General features: G+C 32.5%; 2 protein-coding genes and 1 long non-coding RNA gene across 11 annotated transcripts; 2 read left to right on the forward strand and 1 right to left on the reverse strand.

Annotated features, from left to right (window-relative positions):
* Positions 1 to 110: 110 nt before the first annotated feature.
* Syngr (synaptogyrin) lies at positions 111 to 10,558 on the reverse strand. Of its 2 annotated transcripts, XM_076369951.1 has the most exons (8): positions 8,740 to 8,893; positions 8,595 to 8,682; positions 8,228 to 8,459; positions 7,308 to 7,421; positions 5,154 to 5,380; positions 4,532 to 4,679; positions 4,176 to 4,416; positions 111 to 3,648 (listed from the first exon to the last, which is right to left on the reverse strand). In XM_076369951.1, the coding sequence occupies exons 1-7, from the start codon at positions 8,891 to 8,893 to the stop codon at positions 4,204 to 4,206; spliced, it is 1,176 nt and encodes a 391-aa protein (XP_076226066.1). In that variant the 3' UTR covers positions 111 to 3,648; positions 4,176 to 4,203. The 2 variants fall into 2 exon arrangements, with proteins under 2 accessions (XP_076226066.1, XP_076226065.1); XM_076369950.1 differs by lacking the exons at positions 8,228 to 8,459; positions 8,595 to 8,682; positions 8,740 to 8,893 and adding exons at positions 7,501 to 7,531; positions 10,194 to 10,558.
* LOC143174795 (uncharacterized) lies at positions 2,019 to 5,821 on the forward strand. 8 transcript variants are annotated; one of them, XR_012999152.1, is made up of 4 exons: positions 2,019 to 2,155; positions 3,803 to 3,921; positions 4,001 to 4,117; positions 4,848 to 5,821. It is a non-coding gene; the product is annotated as an uncharacterized LOC143174795 (long non-coding RNA). The 8 variants fall into 8 exon arrangements; XR_012999150.1 differs by lacking the exon at positions 2,019 to 2,155 and adding an exon at positions 2,516 to 2,665; XR_012999151.1 differs by lacking the exon at positions 2,019 to 2,155 and adding an exon at positions 2,516 to 2,665 and having other exon boundaries at positions 3,803 to 3,874.
* LOC116426522 (uncharacterized) lies at positions 10,504 to 20,909 on the forward strand. Its single transcript, XM_031975577.2, has 17 exons — positions 10,504 to 10,647; positions 11,870 to 12,004; positions 12,087 to 12,279; positions 12,475 to 12,632; positions 12,734 to 12,966; positions 13,169 to 13,495; positions 13,598 to 13,734; positions 13,843 to 14,153; positions 14,237 to 14,499; positions 14,589 to 14,856; positions 14,982 to 16,655; positions 16,737 to 17,075; positions 17,170 to 17,378; positions 17,451 to 17,732; positions 17,861 to 18,041; positions 18,127 to 18,394; positions 18,501 to 20,909. Exons 1-17 carry the CDS (start codon positions 10,513 to 10,515, stop codon positions 19,544 to 19,546), a joined length of 6,159 nt encoding a protein of 2,052 aa, XP_031831437.1. The 5' UTR covers positions 10,504 to 10,512; the 3' UTR covers positions 19,547 to 20,909.
* The last annotated feature ends 3,070 nt before the right edge of the window (positions 20,910 to 23,979 follow it).

The following is a 23,979-nucleotide window of genomic DNA, read 5'->3' on the forward strand; positions in this document are numbered from 1 at the left end:
TCGCGAAGCCTCTACAATTATTCATTAAGGTCCAAACGGGAAACGAATATACATAAGAATAAATGTGAAAGTTTCTTGAAGGTGTCTGTAGTGAATTGTAAAAATGGAGATCGTTACACATTAGGCACTCAAAATTTATTAAATAACCAAACTCGTACCATTCAATAATACAAACTCTAATAATACGTCGGAACAATATGGAAACGATATGGCAACAGAACCGCGAAACGGAAACTCATGTTAAATATGAGGAACGCTTATCGGACGATGGACGTTTCGTTTCCGTCGTCGAATACTAAAATATCGTAAGTATTTAAATCACGAATTGGAACGCAACGAGAAGTAACGACAATAATATTCCTCGCGCGTTTATATATCTAAATGGCACAATTCCACTCGAATTCTCAATATCCAGAAAATAATAAAATAATTAATTTCCACGCGATGAACATTTACAACATAGAATCTTTCGGCTTTGTCTTCGTCGCTTGGGACTGACATTTATTTCATTGTTCCTTTTAGAGAGAACACCGTGTTAAAGGAAGCTTAAAGCTGCGATGTTCTTTCAAGGAAGTTCTTCTCGTTGATTCCATATAGTTCCTCTCGGTTGTACTAACAATAAGAGAAACCAGCGAAATAAAACGATAAAACGACATTTATGCTTCGTTCATGGAATTCTCCTAGGCGAAACGCGGCTTTAATTGGTTCACGCACGCCCCAATGCAACCGCGTCAGAGTGAATGAATCGAAGCTATAGATTTTTGGCTATCACTCGATCGTTCGACTCACATAAAAATAATCGCTTGCATGTATTCTCATCTATAGTTAGTTACATGATTACACTTCTTTTCTAAACACTCAGATCTTTACTGTTTCGAATGCAAATACAGCTACGCTATATACGAGGTGTCTCAAAAGTTTGGCTGAGGATAGGTCGAGCGTTTCGTAATACGTTACGTTCAAGTATCTGATCTCGCTTTCTTATGTTATTTGCAATGAAAAGGGAACGAACTCCTTTCCCCTTCGTTTACATTAAACGAGAGGGGGGGAAAACACGATACGAATCATGTATTCGTATCAAAATAAACAAAAAAAAAACCAAATCAAATTACAGAGAATGACTGAAAATATTTGTGACAATGCATACAGATCCCGTCCATGTGTAATGGTTTGATATTTATTTCAATGAGACACCTAGTACAGTCACAATGATACAACAACTATTTAATTATCGATACCATTTTTAATAAATACTCTCACTCCCTCAGCGAAAACAGTGTTCACATTGTGTGAAGTAGTAAATAGTCGTTACTGTAAAAACTGAAGTCCAGGCGGAAGTTAAATGTCATGAAGATCTATACTGCTATTGGCCCGAGAACATTTTCCCCCTTAATCGGAGAAAGTTGTCCACAATAACGACAACAATACGTAACTGTTAAAAAAAAATCAATCGAAATTGGAAGTACAAATAAAAATAATAATAATAAATAATAATAATAACAACAACAACAATAACAGCAGCAGAGCCAATTAGGTTTTTACATTGTATTGTTATCATTATAATAGACACAGAAATTATTGATATCGTTAATTCGATTTGTTCTTCAAGAGTACGCAATATTGACAGCGCTCCGAAAGAAGTAATAGTACAGTTTGTCGTAGAAACAGAGTTTTATTTGTTGTTCTGCTACTTCATTTTTACCACCGAAACAAAGGCAGTGAAGGCAACACGAAGAAAACGGGACAGTTACATACATCAGTTAGTCGCGAGATTTATAGCAATTTTCTTTTCAACGTCGCTTCAATATTGCTGAAATGCCGTAACTCGCATATTCGAAGACCAACTGTTTCAAATACAATTACGAAACAAAACATTACAATTACAAATACAAAAAAGAATGTAAAAATCATTCGTTATCCCTAATCTTTACGACAAAGTAAAAAGTAGTTTTCATGTAACAAAGTATTTTGGCTTGTCAGATTGAACCAATACAGGCTGGTCAACGTGAAAACAACAAATTCGAATTTACATACCTTATATATACCCTGCGAATAACCAACTTAGAAACTTAATCTTATCGATCATTACAAACAAATTGAGAAACTGGGTTAAGAATGTTTGATAATTAAAAAAATTTGATTGTAAAAAGAAATAGTAAGTAAATTCTTAAAATACTAAGAATTAATAACTGAATGGTACAATATATACACATTTTGCAATTTTTGTTTACATTTTTTTGAGCATTTAATACATTCATACTAATTTCCTGATAAAATTGCTTTAAACATTGCTTTCCCAATTTCTCAATTATTTATACTGTGTTTGTACACATATTTATTAAATAACCTTATTGTGGACCAGTGATACCAATATTAACAAAACTAACGAAACAATTTCAATTTTATATTTAATTTTCAAAATCATGGGACCCATTTATTTTAGTTCAAATATACGACGTAGCATATTTAATAATAATAAACTTCTGGTAATAATACATTTATAGAAAACATACTTGTAATTCGCTGGAATGTAAGTAGATATAACACGCGGCGAATTACTAATAAAAAGTTCTCTAATCAAATTATGTCACATAAAGATTAATAGACGAAAAAATAAAACTTGTAACAAATTCTTAACTCTTGATAGGTCCTGTATATGGAGAAGGTACGATCGTATTTGCGATTTTGTATGAACACGATACAACACAGTAAAATATATGTGCATGTAACTACTTAAGAATTATTACAGAACCGCTATCCATTACATATATGTATATATATCGTATGTATACATATATATACGTGTCATATACATGGTGTTTTGAAAACGATAATACAAATGAAAAACATAGAAATTCCTCTAAGAGTGAAAACTTTTATCGCCACTTACTGGCTATGATTAAATAGAAGTGCAGCTGTGCATTCATTTTATAACACTTTTGAATGTATAACAAAGCTGCGTGCAAATTGGATACCTCAATTGTAACCCATTAAAAAACTGAAAGCTTGAAAATCGTTTTTTTTTTCAATGATACAGGATTCTTACATTTTTCACTTGTACAGCTCTATCTTCGGTACACCTTATATATTATATTCATATATATTATATATATATATAATTTTGTAGATGGTTGTCACCCATCTTTTGTTCACACCTCTCTTTTTTTGCTCTGTACTCCTACAATTCTTTTTTTATTTCATTCTCAAATGTATACTCGAGGGCATTAAGCCAATTAATTTTTTTGTTTTGTTTGTTCTTCATTTATGCCCACACCAAATTAATTTCAGGTGTAAGGCTTAGTAAGTGGTCAACAATAAGAAGCACAGTTTCAACAAGTAACGTTTGTTGTTTTTCACGCATAGATCCACATATACTATGTAGTCTTTTACATGTACACGCATACACACGCACACACACGTTCGCACATGCACACATTCTCTCTCTTGTTCTTTCTTTTCCTTCTTACTTCTTCCTTCTCTGTGTTTCTATTCCATTCTTTTTGCCTTGTTCCCCCTCCCTTTCATTCACTATAATTGTCTTACTATGAAAACTTACTCTATTGACATTGCTCAATGATCTATCGAGTAATCGAAGAGTTTCATATGGAGCTTTCATCTTGTTTTGTTCTATTGATTCTTGCGTTGTATCTGAAATAATATAAACTATTAAATAAAATAAGCTATTATGTTAAATTTACTAAAACAAAATTTTGTATTGAGTCATAATAAATAACAATGCTGTAACTAAATAATAATTAAAAAATGTAAAATGAATTATTTAAATAATTTATTTTATTTTTAGAAAAATGCACTTATATGGTGCATTATTGAAAAGACAGCGATTGGAAGAAATATGGATCTGACTGGTCAAAGTGTAAGGAGACACACCCATTCTCACATACATTTGTAATCTGCATGACTGTGAGAGTAAAAAAAGCACTTTCCCACTTGCGCCATCATAGATACCTTCTTTTTCTCAACATTAATTATGTATATACAGACTTGAGCATGTATAGTTGGAGGAACAAATTCAAGTAATCGCATGAAATCAACAAAAATCTATTTCCATTATATAAACCAAGAAAAATAAGACTTCCTCATATGTCATAACACAAAGGTAATTGCTAAATACTTTTAACATCTAACCACATAGATCGGTATAAATTTAAGTTTACCAATAGTATCAGATTATGTCTGAAGGGGTTAGTAAGCTGGTGCTTGGAAATCAGGCATCCGTTGCTGCTGCTGCTGCTGTTGTTGTTGTTGACCAAAAGGAGGGTCTTGATAACCAGTATCAGTTGCATCAGGATAACTTGTATAGCCTGTTCCTCCGACAGGATCGGCCTCATAACTAGGTGCGAAAGCAGCATCGGTTCCTTGTTTGAATCTTTGGAAGGCAAACCAGGCACAGCCAGCCTATTAATATTAAACAAAATATTAAATTCAGAATTACATATCTGGAATAACAAAACTAATATTTTTCTTTAAGTATCCGCCTTCAACTTTTTATATAGATCAGTAATCTATGTACCCAAGTAAAGATTGAGAAGAAGGAGAACGCAATAGCGCTCTGGACGCTTTTCGCTCCATCCACATCGCTCGGTACATCCGATTTATTCCAAGAATTGGTTAAATAACAAAATCCAACGAAGTAAAGGAATGCCCAGAAACCTGAAGATCTAAACATCAAAATTGAATATTTATATTTCATTTGAAATAGATCATACTTAAACGTTAATCAAGAAATTAACACAAAATTCGTTTCAATATTCGGATCAGAAAATTCAAGCCACTCAAGATCACTGGGCGGTTATCCCCACCATCTAATCTTTCTTTACTATTTCCAGTGCCCGGAAATAGTGGTCACAGTAGTGACTCGCAACTGGAGAAATAATCCTGAGTTAAAAATAAGTTTTCCACTCTGTCAATAACATTTCAAAAAAATAAATGAAGCATGCCTTAAGTGAAGCTATTGAAATTTACAACTCAATTAGAATGTTTTAAATATTGAGAGAAGAGAGAGAAAAAAAAGAAAATTGTATGTAAAATCAATGTAAAATTGTTACAAATAATTTTTTCTTGTCTTGAATTTCATTGAAACAATTTTGTCTGTTTCGGAGCCATGCCAAGAAGAATGAAATTGATAATAGTACCCTAGGTCAAGAAGGACGAAGTGCTTTCTGGTTTTCACGGAGGACATCTGTTCGAAGAGGTATTCCCCAATAAGGAACCCGATGCTGGCAAGGAAGGCAAGGACTCCGATTCCTATTCCGTAATTACAAGCGTTAGGGTCCTCGGCGTAGAGGCACACTTCTTTTCCGTCCGCCTTCGTCATGTACCCCTTGTTGCTTATGCATCCGAATACAATTATCGCAAAGAGCTGTAAAATTAAACGAGAATTTCGCAACTTCCGTGTGCCGTTGGCTCACCGTTACAAATAGATTCCTCCCTTCAACACGTCCGCTACCAGTGTTTGTTTCATTGTCGATCTTCTCGATTGGAATATTCTATCGAATCGAACAGATCGTCGAAATGAGATCTTTAAAAAAAAATGAAACTAAAACGAGCGATTCGGCAGCGTTAATTTCATTTTCTATATGTAAAATATCGAACAAATATGTGACGTTACTAGCAGACGTGTTAATTCGAAGGATAACATGAATCTTATAAGATTCAAAATTTTCGTATTAGTTCTTGTATAATATTCAACGTAGAATTAGACGTAGACACTGAAAAACACACTGAACACAAGACATTCCAGTACACAACGATGAACATTTGTAATAAAATGTGCAGAACATTGTATATGGTAGACTTCTAATCGATTCGTTTGAAATATTTCCCTCCTTTAGATTTCTCCGTAATGTAATCGTCGGATCTAATGTGGGTCTTTAACTGCGTTCGCATCCGCCTTAACCGTAGATACGGATCGAAGATGACAATTCTGACAAACAAACGTGTAACAAAGAAATATAGAGGATATTCAAGTACAAAACAGCAGAAATATGATAAAAATAATTTATTCGTTTGTTTATATAATTACAGAAATAGCAAAAAAAAAATGTACTTACAAGATAAACCCGTGACTATGGATAGTATCGCAAAAATGAAATACATCATTCTTACAAACTAAACTAATAATAATAAAATAAAAATAATAATAACGGTAATGATGATAATGATGATGATTATGATGACGATAATGATGATGATGATGATGATGATGATGATGATGATGATGATGATAATAATAATAACAACAACAACAACAACAATAATACTAATAATAATAACAATAACAACAACAATAATAATAACAATATCTACAAATATAAAACAGTTTTTAAAATACTGTCTTGCAAAAATTAATCAATAAGAAAACAAAAATCAATGATTATGATAAAATTTGGTTGTCATTTAGATGTCTACGATAATCAATACTACTGGGATTCAATACGCCTTAATTATTTCATTCGCACTATCTGAAAATATGCACAACTTTTTACGTGTAAAAGATTATAATACACATATGTGTAGGGGAATATTAAAATGCATTAAACTACACTGGCATTAAATTTGATTCGGGAAATCAAAATATTAGAAAACTGGATTAGACGAAGCATTCGATCAAGTAAAAAGTCGTTTGATTTCTATAAAAATAACCCTTCCGCGACTTTGACGGTCAAGTAAATTAATTGCAACAGATTCGCGCAACTATTGCCTCTTCGCAGCGTGGAATATCAATTAACGGATTTTCTCTATTTGGAAGCGATTTCCTGGCGTTCTAATAATTACAATTAGAATCTCGTTAAAACCGCACAAAGTTTGTACGAAGAACCGTCTCGTCTGGAATCGATCTCGGTATCTCACCGATGTCCCCCGTTCGCCTCAACAAGAAACCGGAATCAAGTCGTTCAGAAAATCCTGAACAATCCTCGTGAACCAATGTTCACGAGTAGATTCGTCTTGATACGATGATATCAAAATATGTTAATTCCAAAGAATACACGACGTATCATTGATATGTCGATTCATCTGGCTTAATCGATCGATAAAAAGATACGAGCTTCGTACCCAACGGAAATTGGATAGACGATTGTATAGGAATTCTATATTATGGGGTGTATCGCGAGAATTCGCGAAAAATCAATAGAACCCCATCGTGCCGCGTCAGTGGAGGGGGGGGGGGGATAGTGGTTCACCGTTTAAAATCAATGTTTCCGCATGAAATCAACATTTCCATTAATTTGCGAAGAGATCGGCTACAGATAGCAGTTAGACATTGAATTTTTGATTAGGTAACTTACCAGGCATATTGTTCTTAAGATGACTTGAGGCCTTTGGACGAAGGCAATGGGGTCGAAAGGGGCTCCGGCCTTTCCTCCACCGTACGCTCCACCGTCCATCTTAGTACGACTGAACTGAAATTTGAAAGCTCGAAGTTGATGTAAGCGCGCATGCGCCAGGAAAGGTTACCCTTTTTCTTCTCCCACCATTCACCTCTTTTGGGGTGGATCCTCTTACAAGGGCGCTTCGTACGGATGGAACGTTAGTTAATCGAGAACTCGATTGGTCTCGATTGATTCGTCAAGTTCCATTATCGTGTTATCGTTTGTTTCGGTTTGTTTAACATGCGTTTTGAATCTTCATGCATCCGTATGAAATCAACTTCTATCGCGTCTCTAATATGTATTCCGAATGACGCGATAAAGTTAATTCATAATTTTTGTAAAAATATATTGTATTAAGTAATAATGTAAGTTAAAAGAAAACTAGAGAAGTATTTAATATTTCGATAACAAAAATATAATCGGTAGGAATATTTGACTGTACAACGGGAACGGTTATCGATTTCAAGGAGGATTATAATCGAGGTATACGAGAATCGAATTTTTCAGCATTTAAATCGATTCTTTTCAGAAAGTTATTTATTTCGAATAGAATTATGGAATAATTTGTATGAATTACTTTCGTTGAATAATAATGTGTATACTGTATTTGTCAGTTAAGTTAAACATGTCTTCAATATTAATGTTATTATGCCCACTCCACTTATTAAAATACAAAGACGTCGAATGTTAGCACGTTTTGGTTTGACTTTTATCTGTAAAGAATGATTCAATTATTTTATCTCGTATAAAAAAAAAAATCTTAAGGGTGTTGTTATGGAAATAAAAAATTAAACACAATGTGCAAACATTTTGGTATTAGAAACATTAAAACATACCCTTGGAATTAATTTTTCTAATTCAGAAAGATTTTTTGTTGCTTCTTCTAGTTCTGCTAAAGTTGCATCAACAGAAGTGGGTAATACCATAGAAGCACTTAAGCATTTGTTGGGATTGACAAATATATTAATTCTGTCTTTTGTAAGCCTTAACCGACAATATGCCACAAATGCTTGCATGAGAGATAAATGATATTCGCCATACTTAATGATTTCAAGGAAATGATTAAGCCTAAAAGTTATATATGTAATTATTACTTATTAAATTAATTTGCTTTCAAATCATATTCAAGCTATTTTTCGAATGCCCATCAGTGGGTTGCTTTCTGGTTTCAAATGCTTTAATAAAAATATAATACATTTTTACCTGTCTTCGGAATTTGTTGCTATATTACCAGATTTTCTTTTTATATTTAAAGCATTTCTTATTTCTTCAGCTTTTTGAGCATCAGCACCTGCATTAATGTTACTATCATTAAAGAAATATAATCACAAACATTTCTCCCATTTACCTAATAACATTAACTCCTCTATACTGAGCTCATGTAGTGTATCGGTCGATATATTACGTTTCTTGCATTCAGGAATTAATTCAGGTGCTCCTAAGCCATGTAATAGAGAACCAGTTTGTTTAGAAAAACTGAAAGGATTAGAGTAACTATCCATGACTATGAGTTATACTGGAAATCAAAAATACATGTCTTTGATTTAACACGTATGTAAATATATTGTAAATATATCAATAATTTATGTTAAAAATAAAATATAGCGATTATATATACTTAATAAAAAATGTTAAACAGTAATTTATAAGATATTTGACAATATAAATTTTATTTATTCATTACAATTAAAAGTATTATTAAAGTTATTAATATCAATATTAATCAATATGTATTTTATGAATATAACGTTTTATTTAATACGTAAGAAATAAATTATTTAAAACAAGTATCCATTCTAAAAACTTACATTTACTAGACTACATTTATATCTACATTTACTCTTTTAAGTGGTGCACTGTAATGTCATTAACAACGTTTTTACTTAACTTTATTTAAATTTTATCAAATTTCACAGATGAACCAGGACATTAATCATATTTGTTTAAAAATGTTCATGACTGTTGTTTCTTATGATAGGTTAGAGTGAATGCAAATGTTCGAAAATATATCTGAAATCAAGAATACTTTCAATTCTGAAAAATGAAAAAATTTAGTCTTATTTTATTTTACATCAAATAAAAGAATAATTTATTTTATATGTAGTAGTGCAAGGAACACAGAATCTTGTCATTCCATCATATACATTCTATGTTCCTTAGTAAAATCGATAATAGCAGTGTTAAGTAAAATAATCAATAATAAAGATTTTCTAAATAATAATACGCATTATATAGATATCTGAATTATGTGGTAGATAAGCGTTATTTGTAACCGTTTCTGATACGATAACAATAAAAATTTAGCTTTAATGATAAAATTTCAAAATGCTAATAAAAACAATATACAATATTACGTAATTTTTTCTACAATAACACATACTTTAGAAATTACGAAGTTAAAAAGAAATATGTAAATATATATTATGAAGGATGCAAAATACTACGGTTAGGTTAGGTTATTAAAACAAATATATTCATATGTGCGTACAGCATGGCATATACACGAATAAATATGATTAATTGTACTGCTCAAAATTTATAGTTAAATTTCTACATATAAACACAATGTGATCCACAAAATTAACGAAAATAACATTCGACAGTAACCACAGAATTAACACACCAATAAAAGAACATCAGTAACCAGATAAATACGAACCAATCAGATTACCATTCGCCTAAACATTAGATACATTGAGAATGCCCAATGAACCCGTAGAAATCAATTCAATATGAACGGGGTCTTATACAAAACCAAAATACAATTCGCGGTTTCTAAAGTGTTGAAAAATCATCGGATACCTCAGCCGAGGTACGAGATATCTAGCGGCATGGAGGAGGCCGTACTCGACAGAACCGACGGAACAAGTGTCTGTGTACAAGATGGCGGCGCCCGGGGCCTTAACTGTCGTGAAAATCGCCAGGAAGTAACCCATAAACGGAAGCCGCGCGGTGTCGCAGCGAGCCGCGGATCCCCGCTCCGAAGGATGTGATCCGAGGAAGAAGAAGAAGAAGGCCGAGTCCGGGCCAGAGGAGCCTTTTTCTACACTGCCACGAGGAAATTCGGATAATCCAACTTCCTCGGGCCAGTATCGTGATCCTCTTCGTGGCCACGCCGACGATGGAGCCCAGGGAACGCTACCAGGAACTCTGCAGACTTTGCGCATCCTACGACGCCGTCAAGATGGACATCTTCGGTCAAGAGGGCAAGAATAGACAGCTTGTTGACAAAATACAAGCTTGCCTACCGTTTAAGGTTCGTCATCGTCATTTTACAAAACACACGCGTCTTCGGTTATCGAGCTGCCTTTCATTTCGTTGTCAGATCATTTTTTCGAAAATAATTTTGTCTACTTGATAAAGCATGTATTCATTGCAGTTGCATTCAATTTATTTTTGACAATAATGTTCGCCCCTTGGTATTATTGTTTCAGTTTGCTTCTTGGTTTTGTACTTTGTGTTCTACCTTTACATTTTAAAGTTATTTCCAACAGTGTAATAAATTCTGTAAATTTTATCTAATTTTTTCTTAGGTGTATATTGATTGCAATCTGTGTGTATTTTTTTTATATTACTTTAGGTGCTCGTTTCTATTTTTATTATTATTATTATTATTATTTTATTAAGAAGTTGTGATTGGAAATCAATCTAATTTTTCTCAGTAAAATTTTATGAACCTGTTGATAATTTTTGTTCTTATTTATCTCTTCCATGTTCATTTTCTTCTGTTTTAATAGATGGAATTGAGAATGTTTCTTTGTGTATACTAATGTTTAGCTTTAAAGTGGAAGGTTTCAATTACAAATATTTTATAGCATGTTTCAATATATTTTTAATTATTGTTTTTCTCTAGTTTGTTATTTACATATAAATGTTTCTAATTATTATGTGCAGTTGTTTACTTAAATGATTTTGAATTTGTATAAAAATATTGTCTTAAACATAGAATTAATTATTTTTTTAAATTTTAAAATACTTCTTTTATCTCTTTTGGTATTTTCTATGTTTGTTATATCTAAGAAGTACATTTTAAATTATATCACATCATTTTCTACATTTTATAAGTGTTTGTTTAATTTTAGGGGCAAGTAGTATATTAATCTCTTTATGCACTTTTTTTAAATACAATTATTTGTTTTTCTTATATGTACATATTGGAAAATTGAACATAAAAGATGCATTAATACACTCAAAATATAGTGTTTTAATATTATTTCTAATTTGTAATTTATTTACATGAGTCTTTTATTAGATGTAGTTTTATAATTTTTGCATAAATCACATCATTCCAGAGTATATAGATTTTTTTAAGATGATTTTTATATTAGTAGCATTCTGTGTAATTATACAATATATTTTGGTTATAAATATTATTCATCAATGTGTGTATATATATATATGCGTGTGTATAATAGTGATTATATAGTAACTTTACTTTTATTTATTACTATCATTAATATTTCAATATTTAATTACAGATTGCAGAAGATGATCGACTACCGAAATGCCTCTGTTATCGATGCATGTACAATTTGGAAAATTTCTATGATTTTAGAACAGCATGCGTTAATGCAGTGGCCCTTTTGGAAAGATGTTTACCATCCTCGGAAAAGGTAAAATTTGTAGTGTTTCACAGAGTAATGAGTACCTTATAACAAGAGCATAATAAAAGTTGTGTACCTCGTTTTCATTTAGGTTGAGGGTGTTATGACCACATTAAGATACTGCAATGACTCCGAACACTTGAAGCGAAAGGAAAGTATACCAATACTGATCCCAGAGGCACCTATTGTGAATCCTAATGCTGCCTTAGGTACACCACCTAGATTAAATTCTGATGGAGAGGCAGAAACTGAAGATGTTGTCAATAATAGTGGCACTGATGAAGGTATTTTTATAACTTTGCCCTTAAGAAATATTTATTTATTAGTTCAGTAATGTATAGATCATTTTTCAAAATAAAATTAGAAAATAAAGTAAGTACATAGAAAAATATTTTGAATGAAACATTGAAACTGAAATTTATTCATATTTTTAGTCTACATATACCAGTCAAAAAAATAAATATTTGTTTTTATTTAAGCAACAATAGTGGATGACTCTGACGATCATCGTTCAGAAGAATACGAAATGGATATGGAAACAAATCCAAGTGATTTTTTGGAGATGACTTCAATAGTTACAGAAGAGCCTGAAGAGTCAGAGTTGAAACATCAAGAACATCCTGCTAACGTCTCAGAGGTATATAACTGAATTTGGTAAAAGCCTTTTAATTCTTACATTATTGTAACTGTATGAAATGTTTTTAATAATTGTGTAAATGATGACTTGTGTTACTACAGCATATATCACAACAACACGAAGTTTATGTTTGTTCCTTGTGCAACAAAGCATTCAGTTCCAAGGGTCATTTATCTTTGCACGCGCGTATTCATGTTGGGGCTGGTGACGTAATTGGCGAAAAAGTTCTTACGGACGATCACACTTCTTACAAGAGACCTTATCAATGTGATCTTTGTCATAAATCTTATTCAACTGCGAAGCATCGTTGGGGTCATGTTTCAACAACTCATAGGTTTGTCAATAATAATTTTCTATCTCGCTTATAGTTATTTTTTTTCCATATTTATATAACTTATCGTCGTGGCAATAAAATAACGAAAAGTTAATGAAATTAATTATAGAAAAAGAACGTTAGTTTCGAAGTGTATAAGGCGTATATTTATATTAGAATAATGTTGGTAATATAAATGATGATATAATAATCTTTGTATTAGAGGCCACCCGGCAGTAACATGCGGTTATTGTTCCCGTATCTACTCAACCCGAACAAATTTGGAAGAACATATAAAATCACGTCACGCTGGTCTTCCAACACCTTTGGAAGTTCCTGTGAACAATACCTATCGACCAGAAAACAGATGTCAGTGCAATGTTTGCGGAAAGATTTGTACTGATGCTATGGAATTGAATTTGCATGGCCGGATTTGTATTGAAGAACAAAGATCAGATTTTCTAGCTAGAAGTGAGAACAGGGATACTAAAATTGTGGACAGTACTGAAGGATCAAGTATCGGCAGTGATGACGATAGCAAGGATTATAGGTACAATTTCAGACCATTGTTAAAAAGAATATTTCACAGTTGTACAGAAATACGTCGTTAAACTGTTTTGCAATTGTGAATCATTTTTATTCTTTATTTTAGAAGTGCAGAGGCAAAGTTGGCTAAAAATCCTCAATTAACAATCTTGAAACAAGCACTAATGAAAGGTGATAGTCTTAAACGAGATTTCGAAGATAAATTCACGACAAATTGTAAACCAAAAAAACTGCCAAAAACAGGTATTTCGGGTGCTAAAATTGATCTTTCCAGTTATATGTCGATAAAAATTGAATTACTGTAATTAGAAGGCAATAAGTCCAAATGTTCATAATTATTTTGTTTAACAGAAAACATAGATGTTACAAGCGATAAAAAGTGGTATTGCGAATCTTGTCCTCAATTTTTCACCTCGGTCGAAAATTTGAAAGAACATGAAGCAATTCATGACGCCGACAAGCCCTATATCTGTATTTTATGTAAAAAAGACTTTGTTCTTAAGTCTTCCTTGAGTAGACATATTCAAACACTACATGGAGTTGATCCATGTCCTATTGTAGAAAGCGATAAATGTTTAAAGAAAATTCTTTCGCGAAATTGGAATGAATCTATGGATTTTGATTATGAACGAAAAACTTCCGAATTTCCATTATCCCCAGAGGTATACTATTAAAGTTATAAAATAATTCTTATGTTTGTATTAAACATGTCTAATTGTATTTTTTTTATTACCTTTTATTTTAGACGAATGTTGAAAATGAAGAAGAAGATCATGAAAGTGGACAGGAAAATCTTATTGAAATTGAAACTGTATTTGTTTGTGAAATTTGTACTCGTGATTTTAATGATCGCGCTTCGCTTTGGCTTCACATTCGAGCTACTCACAAAGAATTCGCAGCATTTGCTTGCGGTGTTTGCTTGAAAATTTGTGCAGACAATACACAACTTCTGAATCATGTAAATATGTATCATGGAGTATCAAAATTGCTACTCTCTGAACAAAGAAGGTATTGTATTTTCAATTAAGCTGTGGAACAAAATTTTACAAAACATTTAATTTATTTTAATTATAACCGGTTTGTTTTATCGTTGATAGGTATAGTTGTACCATTTGTGGCAGGCAACATGACTCTAGAAAGAAATTAATTGCGCACGTATCTATACATAACGTTGATCCAAAATACGATCCAGCAACCTTTGTACAATTAAATAGTAATTATTATGGAGAGAATATTAATGGTAACGAAACTACAGAAACAATGCTTGATTATGAAGAAGAAGGGGACAAAGTAGATTGTTATATTTGTTACAAATCATTTCCAAATGAAGATCATTTAATACGGCATCAAAGAAATGCGCACAGGGTAAGAATTAAAACAGAAGTGAAAAATATAGTTTAGAAATATATGAAAAGACCTTAGTATTATTTTGTATTTATATTTCTTTTTATGATAACATTGTATTGTATTAAGATCTTGTAATTTTTTAGTCTGAACCATTAATGGCAGCAGGAGACTCTTTGAATCCATCCAATTTAAATGGCGGTGGAAATAGAGCTCAATACCACTTGTTCTTTGTTTGTGAACTTTGTGGAAGTTCACATCCTAGTAAATGGGAACGTTGGTTACACGTCAGTTCTTCTCACGCTAATGAACCAACTATAAAATGTGATCGTGATGACTGTGGAAAAATCTTTGCTACAAAGTCTCTTAAGAACGATCACATTCAACATCACGCAATTCAAGGCCCTTCGCCAAATACTTGTGAAATTTGTGGTAAACTTTGGGGTAGCAGAGTGGATTATTGGAAGCACGTTATGGGTGTCCATTCAGACACTGTCCCATTAATTTGTGGTGTTTGTCTAAAAGTGTTTCCGAATGTGTTACAATTAAGTAGTCACGTTAAATCGAAACATTGGCCATTAACGAATGGTGATTTCAGTTGTGATATATGTGGAAGACCGTATTCAAACAAATCAAAAATGTCTAGACATAGAAAGATTCATGGTTTCGAAGACAGTTGTGACAATGGAATAGAAAACAATGAAAGCAAAGCAGATGGACGAATCAGAGAAAGCGAATTAAGCTGTGAACATTGTTCGGATTTGAAATTTACTAGTTTAGAGAAGTTATGTAATCACAGACGAATCGTTCATGGTCTTTTCCCTTGCGATCTCTGTAATAAATGCTACGGTAGAACCTCGCATTTATGGAAACATGTTAATAGAGTTCATAAAGGCCATGAAGACGTTACATGTCCTTATTGCTTAAAAACCAGCGCTTCGAAAGATCATTTGGCCACTCACATTTCTAAAATTCATAGATACGAGCCTGATTCTAGAAAAGAGGGGAAAGATAATAGGCAGTTCAAGACTGAGGAAGTTAGTTTACATTATTGTGAGAAATGTAATAAAGGATTTCACAAACGATATCTGTTACGTAGGCATATGAAGGGATGCCAGAATTATAGAAAGGATCCCGGTACGTTGCTTACAAGATGCAGAGCTTGCGAAAGAATTTTCAAAGACCGTGCTAGTTTACAAAAACATATTGAAAATCACCATAGTACGTACACTTGTCATCTTTGCAATGAGACCATCACTTCAAAGTTAGGAATTATGACACATAATAGAGTGAAGCATATGGATCACCCAGATTTGACCTGTAGTTTCGGAGCTTGCAGAAAATTATTTAGGACAAAGGAAGATTTGGAATCTCACAAGAAAGACCATAGATATCACACGAATCCTAATGTCTGCGATTTTTGTGGCGACACTGTTGAGAATAAATTAAAATTAAAAATGCATGTACTGTCTCTTCATCGTAATGAAATTGGTGTATCGTGTGGAGTATGTTTAATCCCAATGAAAGATCCGAAAGAACTTAAGAGTCATGTAGAAAAAGTTCATTCCAGCGTTCTTTTAAGACCTAATACCTGTCAAGTATGTGGTAAACAGTATGCTTCAAAATGGAAAGCTTTTGATCACACTAAAAAATGTCATGGCAAAGTTTTCCAGACTTGCAAACAATGTTTAGCTGTTTTCACAGAAGATACCGCTATTAGAGATCATTATGAGATGGTGCATAATGTTCCAAAAGATCAACTTGCAGCATTTGAATACAGATTAGATATTGGATCGAAGAACGAAGATTTTGAAATGGAGGTAATTTATTGATCAGTTACACGTAAAATGTTGAAATATGAAATGAAATTAGTGATTGATTAATTATTGTTCGTTTTATAGTCTCCAGATATTGTTATCAAAGAAGAATTAGAAGACATGGAGTATGATCTTTGTGATGAGGACTCTAGTGATTCGAAAAGAAGAAGATCATTAACTGATACATTTGATTGTGAAATGTGCCCTGAGATGTTTGTGAATAGTGACGCTCTGTCAAAGCATTATCGTAATATGCATAATACAGATCCAGAAAGAATGTTTAAGAGACTGAAACAGGAAGAACAAAGAAGAATGCGTGGAAAGATAAGCTTCGTTTGTAAAAATTGTAAAAGACAATTCTGTACAAAAACACTATATTGGAACCATATTGCTACATGTAGAAGAAATACTGCGCGAAAAGAAGTAATATTTTCCTTACATTTTGAATTGTATCATAGTTTGATTTGCTTAAAAAGTTTGATGTGATTTTTATTAATCTATGAGCTTGTTTACGCAGGAAGAACATCTACCTTTGCGAAATGATATATTGGATAATCAAGCAAGCGTACTTGATAATCGGGAAGAAATTTTGAAAAATAATAATCAAATAAAAAAAGAAGAAAGTACATCAAATTTGAATATTCCTGACTTCAATCTTTTCGAAGATATAAATTTTCAATTATCGGGTCAGAGGCCACTTCCAAATCTTATGCCGTTATCTCAGAGGTAAATACTACAGTGATATAGGACATATAATTTTATCTGTATTTTGTTTAATTTGTCAATATATAATTTTAGGGTGAAATCATCAATGAAATGTTCAAGGAAAGATTCTAGGAAAGTGTATGATGAATCAACGAATACGGAATGTGCATGCGAAGTTTGTGGAAAGCAGTGGCCAGCAAAGAAACATTTGTGGCAACATTTAATTCGTTTCCATCGAGCTGAGGCTGCAGTCACCTGTGGAGTGTGCTTGAAACTCTGCAAAGATTATAATGATTTAGCAGAGCATTTGAAAGCCACGCATGCTGCAATCCTTTCTTGCGAAGGGAATAACTTTACATGTAAAACTTGTGGCAGGTATTGACAGAATGAAAAGAATTTGAATTATGTTTGCTTATCAGAGATTTACTATAATTTTATACTGTACTATAAAAAATTATAGTTGATATATTTTTAATAATCGTATTACCCATTTTCTGTGACAGATATCACAATGCACGCAGTAAATTATTATTACACACAAGTATTCACATTGGTCATGCAAATAATGAAACAACATGTCCAAAGTGTTACAAGATTATTACTGACGAACCTGATCATTCTAATACTTGCACTGGAAAGACAGAAGAAGAAGGAGAACATTTGGAAAATGAGAAAAAACCAGAAGTATGTGCTTATAATGTATTTCGCTAATAGGAATATTTTAATTAAAATAAATTGTATATTATTAAAATACATTTTTCATAAAAAGGGAAGCTTGATAGCGGATGATGCAATGATAGAAGAAGTGGAGGAAGGAGACTTTGAATCTGAGGCAGAAGAAGCAGATTCAGCAGAATCAGATAGTGGTAGTAGTACGGAGGCAGAAGAGGAAAATGATTCTGAGGGAGAATCCAGAGCCACAGGAGAAATTACGTACAATTCAGATAGTGATGATTCCGTAGATTTGGTCAATTTAGAAATGCAGAAGAATATGCAACGGTTTGGTTTAGATGGTCTTCAGAAACTTGAAGATACAGGTAATGAAATAGAAAAGTATTTATTTTAATTAAAAAATGATAAATGTATCAACATAGTAGTCCTATGTATAACACGTAAAAGTGAAAGAATATTTAACATTTTTAGAAGCAGAGAAGAATGATGTTGATTTGTCAGATGATGACGATGATGATGATGACGATGACGAGGACGATGATGATGGGCCTCCGGTGCTTAGTCCTATAATGCCTATGCTTCCTGAAAACATATCTCAAGAACAAACGATAGGCCACAAAGTTGATTCAGTGGTGACACTAACAGATAAAGAAATGGAAATTTGTAATTTGGCAGGAATACAAAGTCAGTCCTCTTCTAAATCAGCGAATTTCTATGAAAAGGGCTTGTCTACCAACGAATCGATAGATTTTGAATCTGAAACGTTTACAAATCGAAGTGACGAGGAATATGAAGGCACGAGACATGAATATGATGAAAACTCTATAGAGGAGAATGAGGAAGAAAATGAAGACAATGAGGGCAACGAAGAGCACGAGGAAAACGAAGAAAACAAAGAAATTGAACAAAACGAGGAAAATGAAGAAAACGACATGACGATAAATGAAGACAGCGAAGAAAATGAATCAAACGAGGAAATTGAAGAAAATGAAGACAGTGAAGAGAATGAAGAAAATGAAGAAAATGAAGAAAATGAAGGAAATGAAGAAAATGAAGAAAATGATGAAATTGATGAAATTGATGAAATTGAAGAAAATGAAGAAAATGATGAAATTGAAGAGAACGAAGAAAACGAAGAGAATGAAAAGATCGAAGAGGATGAAGAGGACGAAGAAGACGAAGAGAATGAAGAGAATGAGGAGAATGAGGAGAATGAGGAGAATGAGGAGAATGAGGAGAATGAGGAGAATGAGGAGAATGAGGAGAATGAAGAGAATGAAGAGATTGAAGGGAATGAAGAGAATTATGAGGATGATGAGAATGACGAAAATGAAGAAAAGGTAGAAGGTATGGAGTTGGACGATTTAGAAAATGCTGTGCTAATGGTAACTGAAGGAAATGAAATATTGATACAGCAAAATATATTAGAAGATGGAAACGAAAATGCAAACCAAACTTACGTTTACTCCACGCTTGCATACAGTATGGAAGAAGATAGTGATGGTGCAGGAAAATGAGTGCCAAATTGTGATTAAGTAATTTGAAAAAATGTAAGGTGAGACAATGAAGTTGTTATATTATTTTCAGAAATAAAGAATACGTGGAGATGAATAGATAGTTGGTTAAAAATTAAATATAAAAATATTAAATTTTGGAAAATACCTTCAAAAGCAGTAAAACACACTTATTTAAACATTAATTAACAAAGAATGTAATATCAACTTTTGATTATCTTAATTTTGTATATTTAAATCTTGGTATAATCCCAAGGCTTAAAAATTTATCTATTTCTTCTATTACAAATATGAATTTACAGTTAAAAAGACATATCCACGTATTCTTAAAATTATTGAAAATAATCAGGATTTGTATTGCTTTATTCTGTACAAAAAAAAACAGAGATGTACTGTTACGTGATATGTACCTTGAAATTTATGGGAATTCATACCGATGTTGCGATAACGTGTAAATATATGTGAAGTTTATAGTAGGGATATTGTAGGACTATTTAGGATTATTAATGAGAATTCAATCTAAGATCAACTGGGATTGGATTAAAAATTCATGCATGAACATACAGGCATTGGAAGAAGGATCGAGAAAGAGAGAAATTGACCAAAGTCAGTGTGATGTAATAAAAAAAGAAACAAACCTCTAAACTCCTAATGAATTTATTTAACTTTTTACCGATTTCGACTTCATGGACGCAGATCGAATTCGTTCTCAAGTAACTTGGGATTATTCGATCGGTATCGATATATAATTTCGAAATTTTTTCTATAAATTTTTCCAAGCGCAAATAGTACAAATATAGCAATATGCAGAATTATCGTAATATTAGGTAAATAATTAACTCTATAATAGTAAACAAATTTCACAATTTCTACTAAATTATAAGTGAATCCTTTTGTATCCATATAGTATTGAAAATTCGTTTCAAGTATATAATACTGTATTTGTTATACTGTTATACATATCTATGTTGATGCTCTGTTACTATTATGATTAATAATAATAATATATTTTTTATTATTTCGGTATTATATTAATATCGATTCGATTGAATCTGCCGCAAGAAATTTCAAAATCGGAGAATCAAGGAACAGAGAGACAATTTAGTGTATATAGTAGTCGTATAAGCATCTTCGTGTACAGCTCCATTAATGCTATAAGAAACAAAAAAAAAAAGAAAAAACACATTTGTATGCGTGTATGGGGAAAGCATGATTATTGTGTGACGGAAATGAAAAGCCACCTTCTATTACTTTTTTTATTGTCGTATGTTTAAAACGTTCAAGGAGAAACTGATATTCCCTTCTATTTTCCAATAAAAGTGTCGAGTAACTACATACCCCAAAATAAACAAATTTATTTCTGATATATCGAACACTTTTATTCGTTGCATGAAATTTAAATTAACTCAGTTTCTCTACAGATGTCGTTCCACTGTACTTTATCAACCTTAATATACTTACATAACTTAGGTGTAGGAAATGATATTTTTCTTTTTTTCCTTTTTCGACCACATTCATTTCATTGGAATACACTCCTATCGTTCTGATGCCATCGATAATATCCATTAGAAAAGAAACGGAAAGCCAAACATAATTTCCATTTCTATTGGATTAGTTCATGCATGATTATTTCTCGTTAACGGTCGTTCGACATTTTTCTTTACTTCCTTTTGTTTATTATTTATTGGAGCATTCGCTTCCTTTCCAACACATTAGTACATAAGAAACGAAAACAGCAATTCGCATTTAACGTTTGTAATGATTACAATAAAAATAACTATAAGTTGATTAATTTCTTATTTTCATTTCTACCCTGTTAATTATAAAATTCCGTAATTCTTAAACCTGCACTTACATGTTACATAAACAATACGTTTTTTTTTGTAATTTAGTATTTTGTTTTTCGGTTGTAAGTAAATGCAATTAAAAAGTTTTGGAGGGAATATATTATTATTATTTTCTTAAGCTTACGATTGAATAATTATAATACGAATGAACTAAGGTTAAAATAAAGTAATCTTTTACAAACAATATTTTGTTAATTATCTGCGATGCAAAAAATCTAATATTCATTTCGCGTTGAGATCATTGTCATTGTGATTTTGCACGGTAACGAAAATTATATTTAGAACATTCACAATCTAACTTCGAACTTTTATCCATGAAAAATATAATATTGTATAAACCTAAGTCATACAAATATATTTTCGTATAAAATCTAAGTATACGAATTTCCGTTGATGTTCGATTATTTAAGTTTGTGTTTCACACAAAATAAAATAATGAAAATGAAGGTAGGCAAAGAGTAGCGTTTCTTTTCTTTGTAAGCTATAATTTTATATCTTTTAGCTCTCCCTTCAGATGTTCTTGCCCTTAAACGGTAGGTTCCAGGAGGAAGATTAAGATGTAGTGGCAGGCGTTAAGCCGACATCAAGCCGAGGTTAATTGCTTTTCCAAAAAGTCGTCGAAGCGTGACTGGGAACCCTCCGTAGCCTGCCTTTCAAGAATCCGAACAATTGAGAAAGAATTTCGTCTTCTAAACATTCCGAAGCAAAGTTTACTGCGATGTTTTTCAGTGTACAAATATTACAATAATTTCTTCAACTAGCAAATCATAAATACTCGTATTCGAATAATTCGAATTGCCCTATTTATTTGTAAATATTCATTTGTAACAAATCGTAAATGCATTTGAAAAAATAACATCTCAAAAAAGAGCTTACAGATATCAACATATTTCTTAGAATCCGAGGAAAAGTATGGTATATATAAATAATTAAAAATTGATTTTTCAGTGTTATCACGGTTACACGAATCGATAATTATTTATTGTGAAAATATTGTGCTCGTAAAACGCGTGAGAAAACTATAGGAGAACATTATATAAATCATGTATAGAAAGAAGATCGACAATGAAGTGAGAAGTCCTCTCTCGAAAGGCTCGGCGTGTTGCTTGGAGCGAAAGAAGGAGGGTTTCGAGAAATCGGACGATTGCTTTATTAAGACGTCAGAAGGTACAGGATAGGCTGGGCCTGCGGACGTTATTGCCTCAACCGGGTTCTCGCTTGGGACAATTGCTTCGAGAAGATCAAAAAGACCATCGAGAGAAACTGACAGCGGGAGGAAGAGAGAAAAAGAGGGGAACAGACAGAGAACAAAAACCGCCATACTGACCCTTCCTGTGCATCTCACAAAGTTGAGATACTGGTTCGAGAGATGTTCGTAAAGTTTTAGTAACATGTTTAATCTAGCATTAACTCCTTTTTATTCGAAATGCGTCACGAATTCGTTAGGAATTCAATTAAATTTAACTCACGCCTTTAAAACAATATTCAAACAACATTTTTCGTCCGACCACTTCACAACTTTACAATTAAGTTAACAGTAAAATCACTAAATATTAAATAATTACTACACATTACTAGAATATAGAAATATTAGAATTACTAGAATTACTAGAAATACTAGAATTTATGATTTCTTTTTTTCCAATTACTGAAAACATAACGGATGCTTCCCTGAAAAAATTACTAGAGAAATTGATTTGGTAATACAGTAGCTACAGTGCAAATCAATTGAAGTCTCAATAGTTGCACCATTTAGTTTCTACGGAGAAATTTCAGAAAAACAGTTTGACTGCTTGGTAGTTCTAGTATTAACATCGCACAAAGGACGTCGACGACCGCTATAGACAAATAGTCTTTCTTTTAATTCAATAATTAAAAATATTCGAATAGTTAATTAAGGATAGCCGTTTCCAGTTATATTTCTCTTTTATCATGCCAATCATGTACACGTTCGAACGTGTGTTATCGTTGATATATCTCGTTTTCGTATCTAACGATCTATTTCCTTTATTCCGTAGTAGATGGTCCGTGCTCCATCGCGATTTCTTCATCTAGATCTTCCATCGCGTTTCCTGCGAAACAGGAAACTAATTTTCATACTTATCTTCGCACGAGCGTTTCAACAATTTCGGTTCTCGTATTTCATATGAAAATTAAACCATGCACGCAACCGGCGTTCGAGAAATCTTTCGAACCGCTAAAAATGAATAACCGGGCAAAATTAGTAAACAGACTGAGAACCGTCGAATGGGATGCTGCCTCGTTTCAGCGAATCTATCACAGTCCTCAATAGGACATCAGTTCCGAGCAAACGAAGATGAAAGCATTTTATCCAGGATATCCTAAGTAAACCGAGACACGCGCTCTCGTCGACTCGTTAATCCAGAAACAAACAGTCCCCCGCTGCCTTTCGCCCGTTTGTTTGACTAGAAGGGCTAATAAAATGGTATTCGAACGAAAATCGAGGAATATATCGTTTTAACTGAAATTTACGATATTTACTGGTGTCCCATAGCAGCGAGAAGTTAAAGATCCGAACGATAACCGAACGGTTCGAAGAATAGATCAGGGAGAAATGAGTTTCGCAAT

This window comes from Nomia melanderi, chromosome 8 (genome assembly GCF_051020985.1).
Source record: "Nomia melanderi isolate GNS246 chromosome 8, iyNomMela1, whole genome shotgun sequence".
NCBI lineage: Eukaryota > Metazoa > Arthropoda > Insecta > Hymenoptera > Halictidae > Nomia > Nomia melanderi.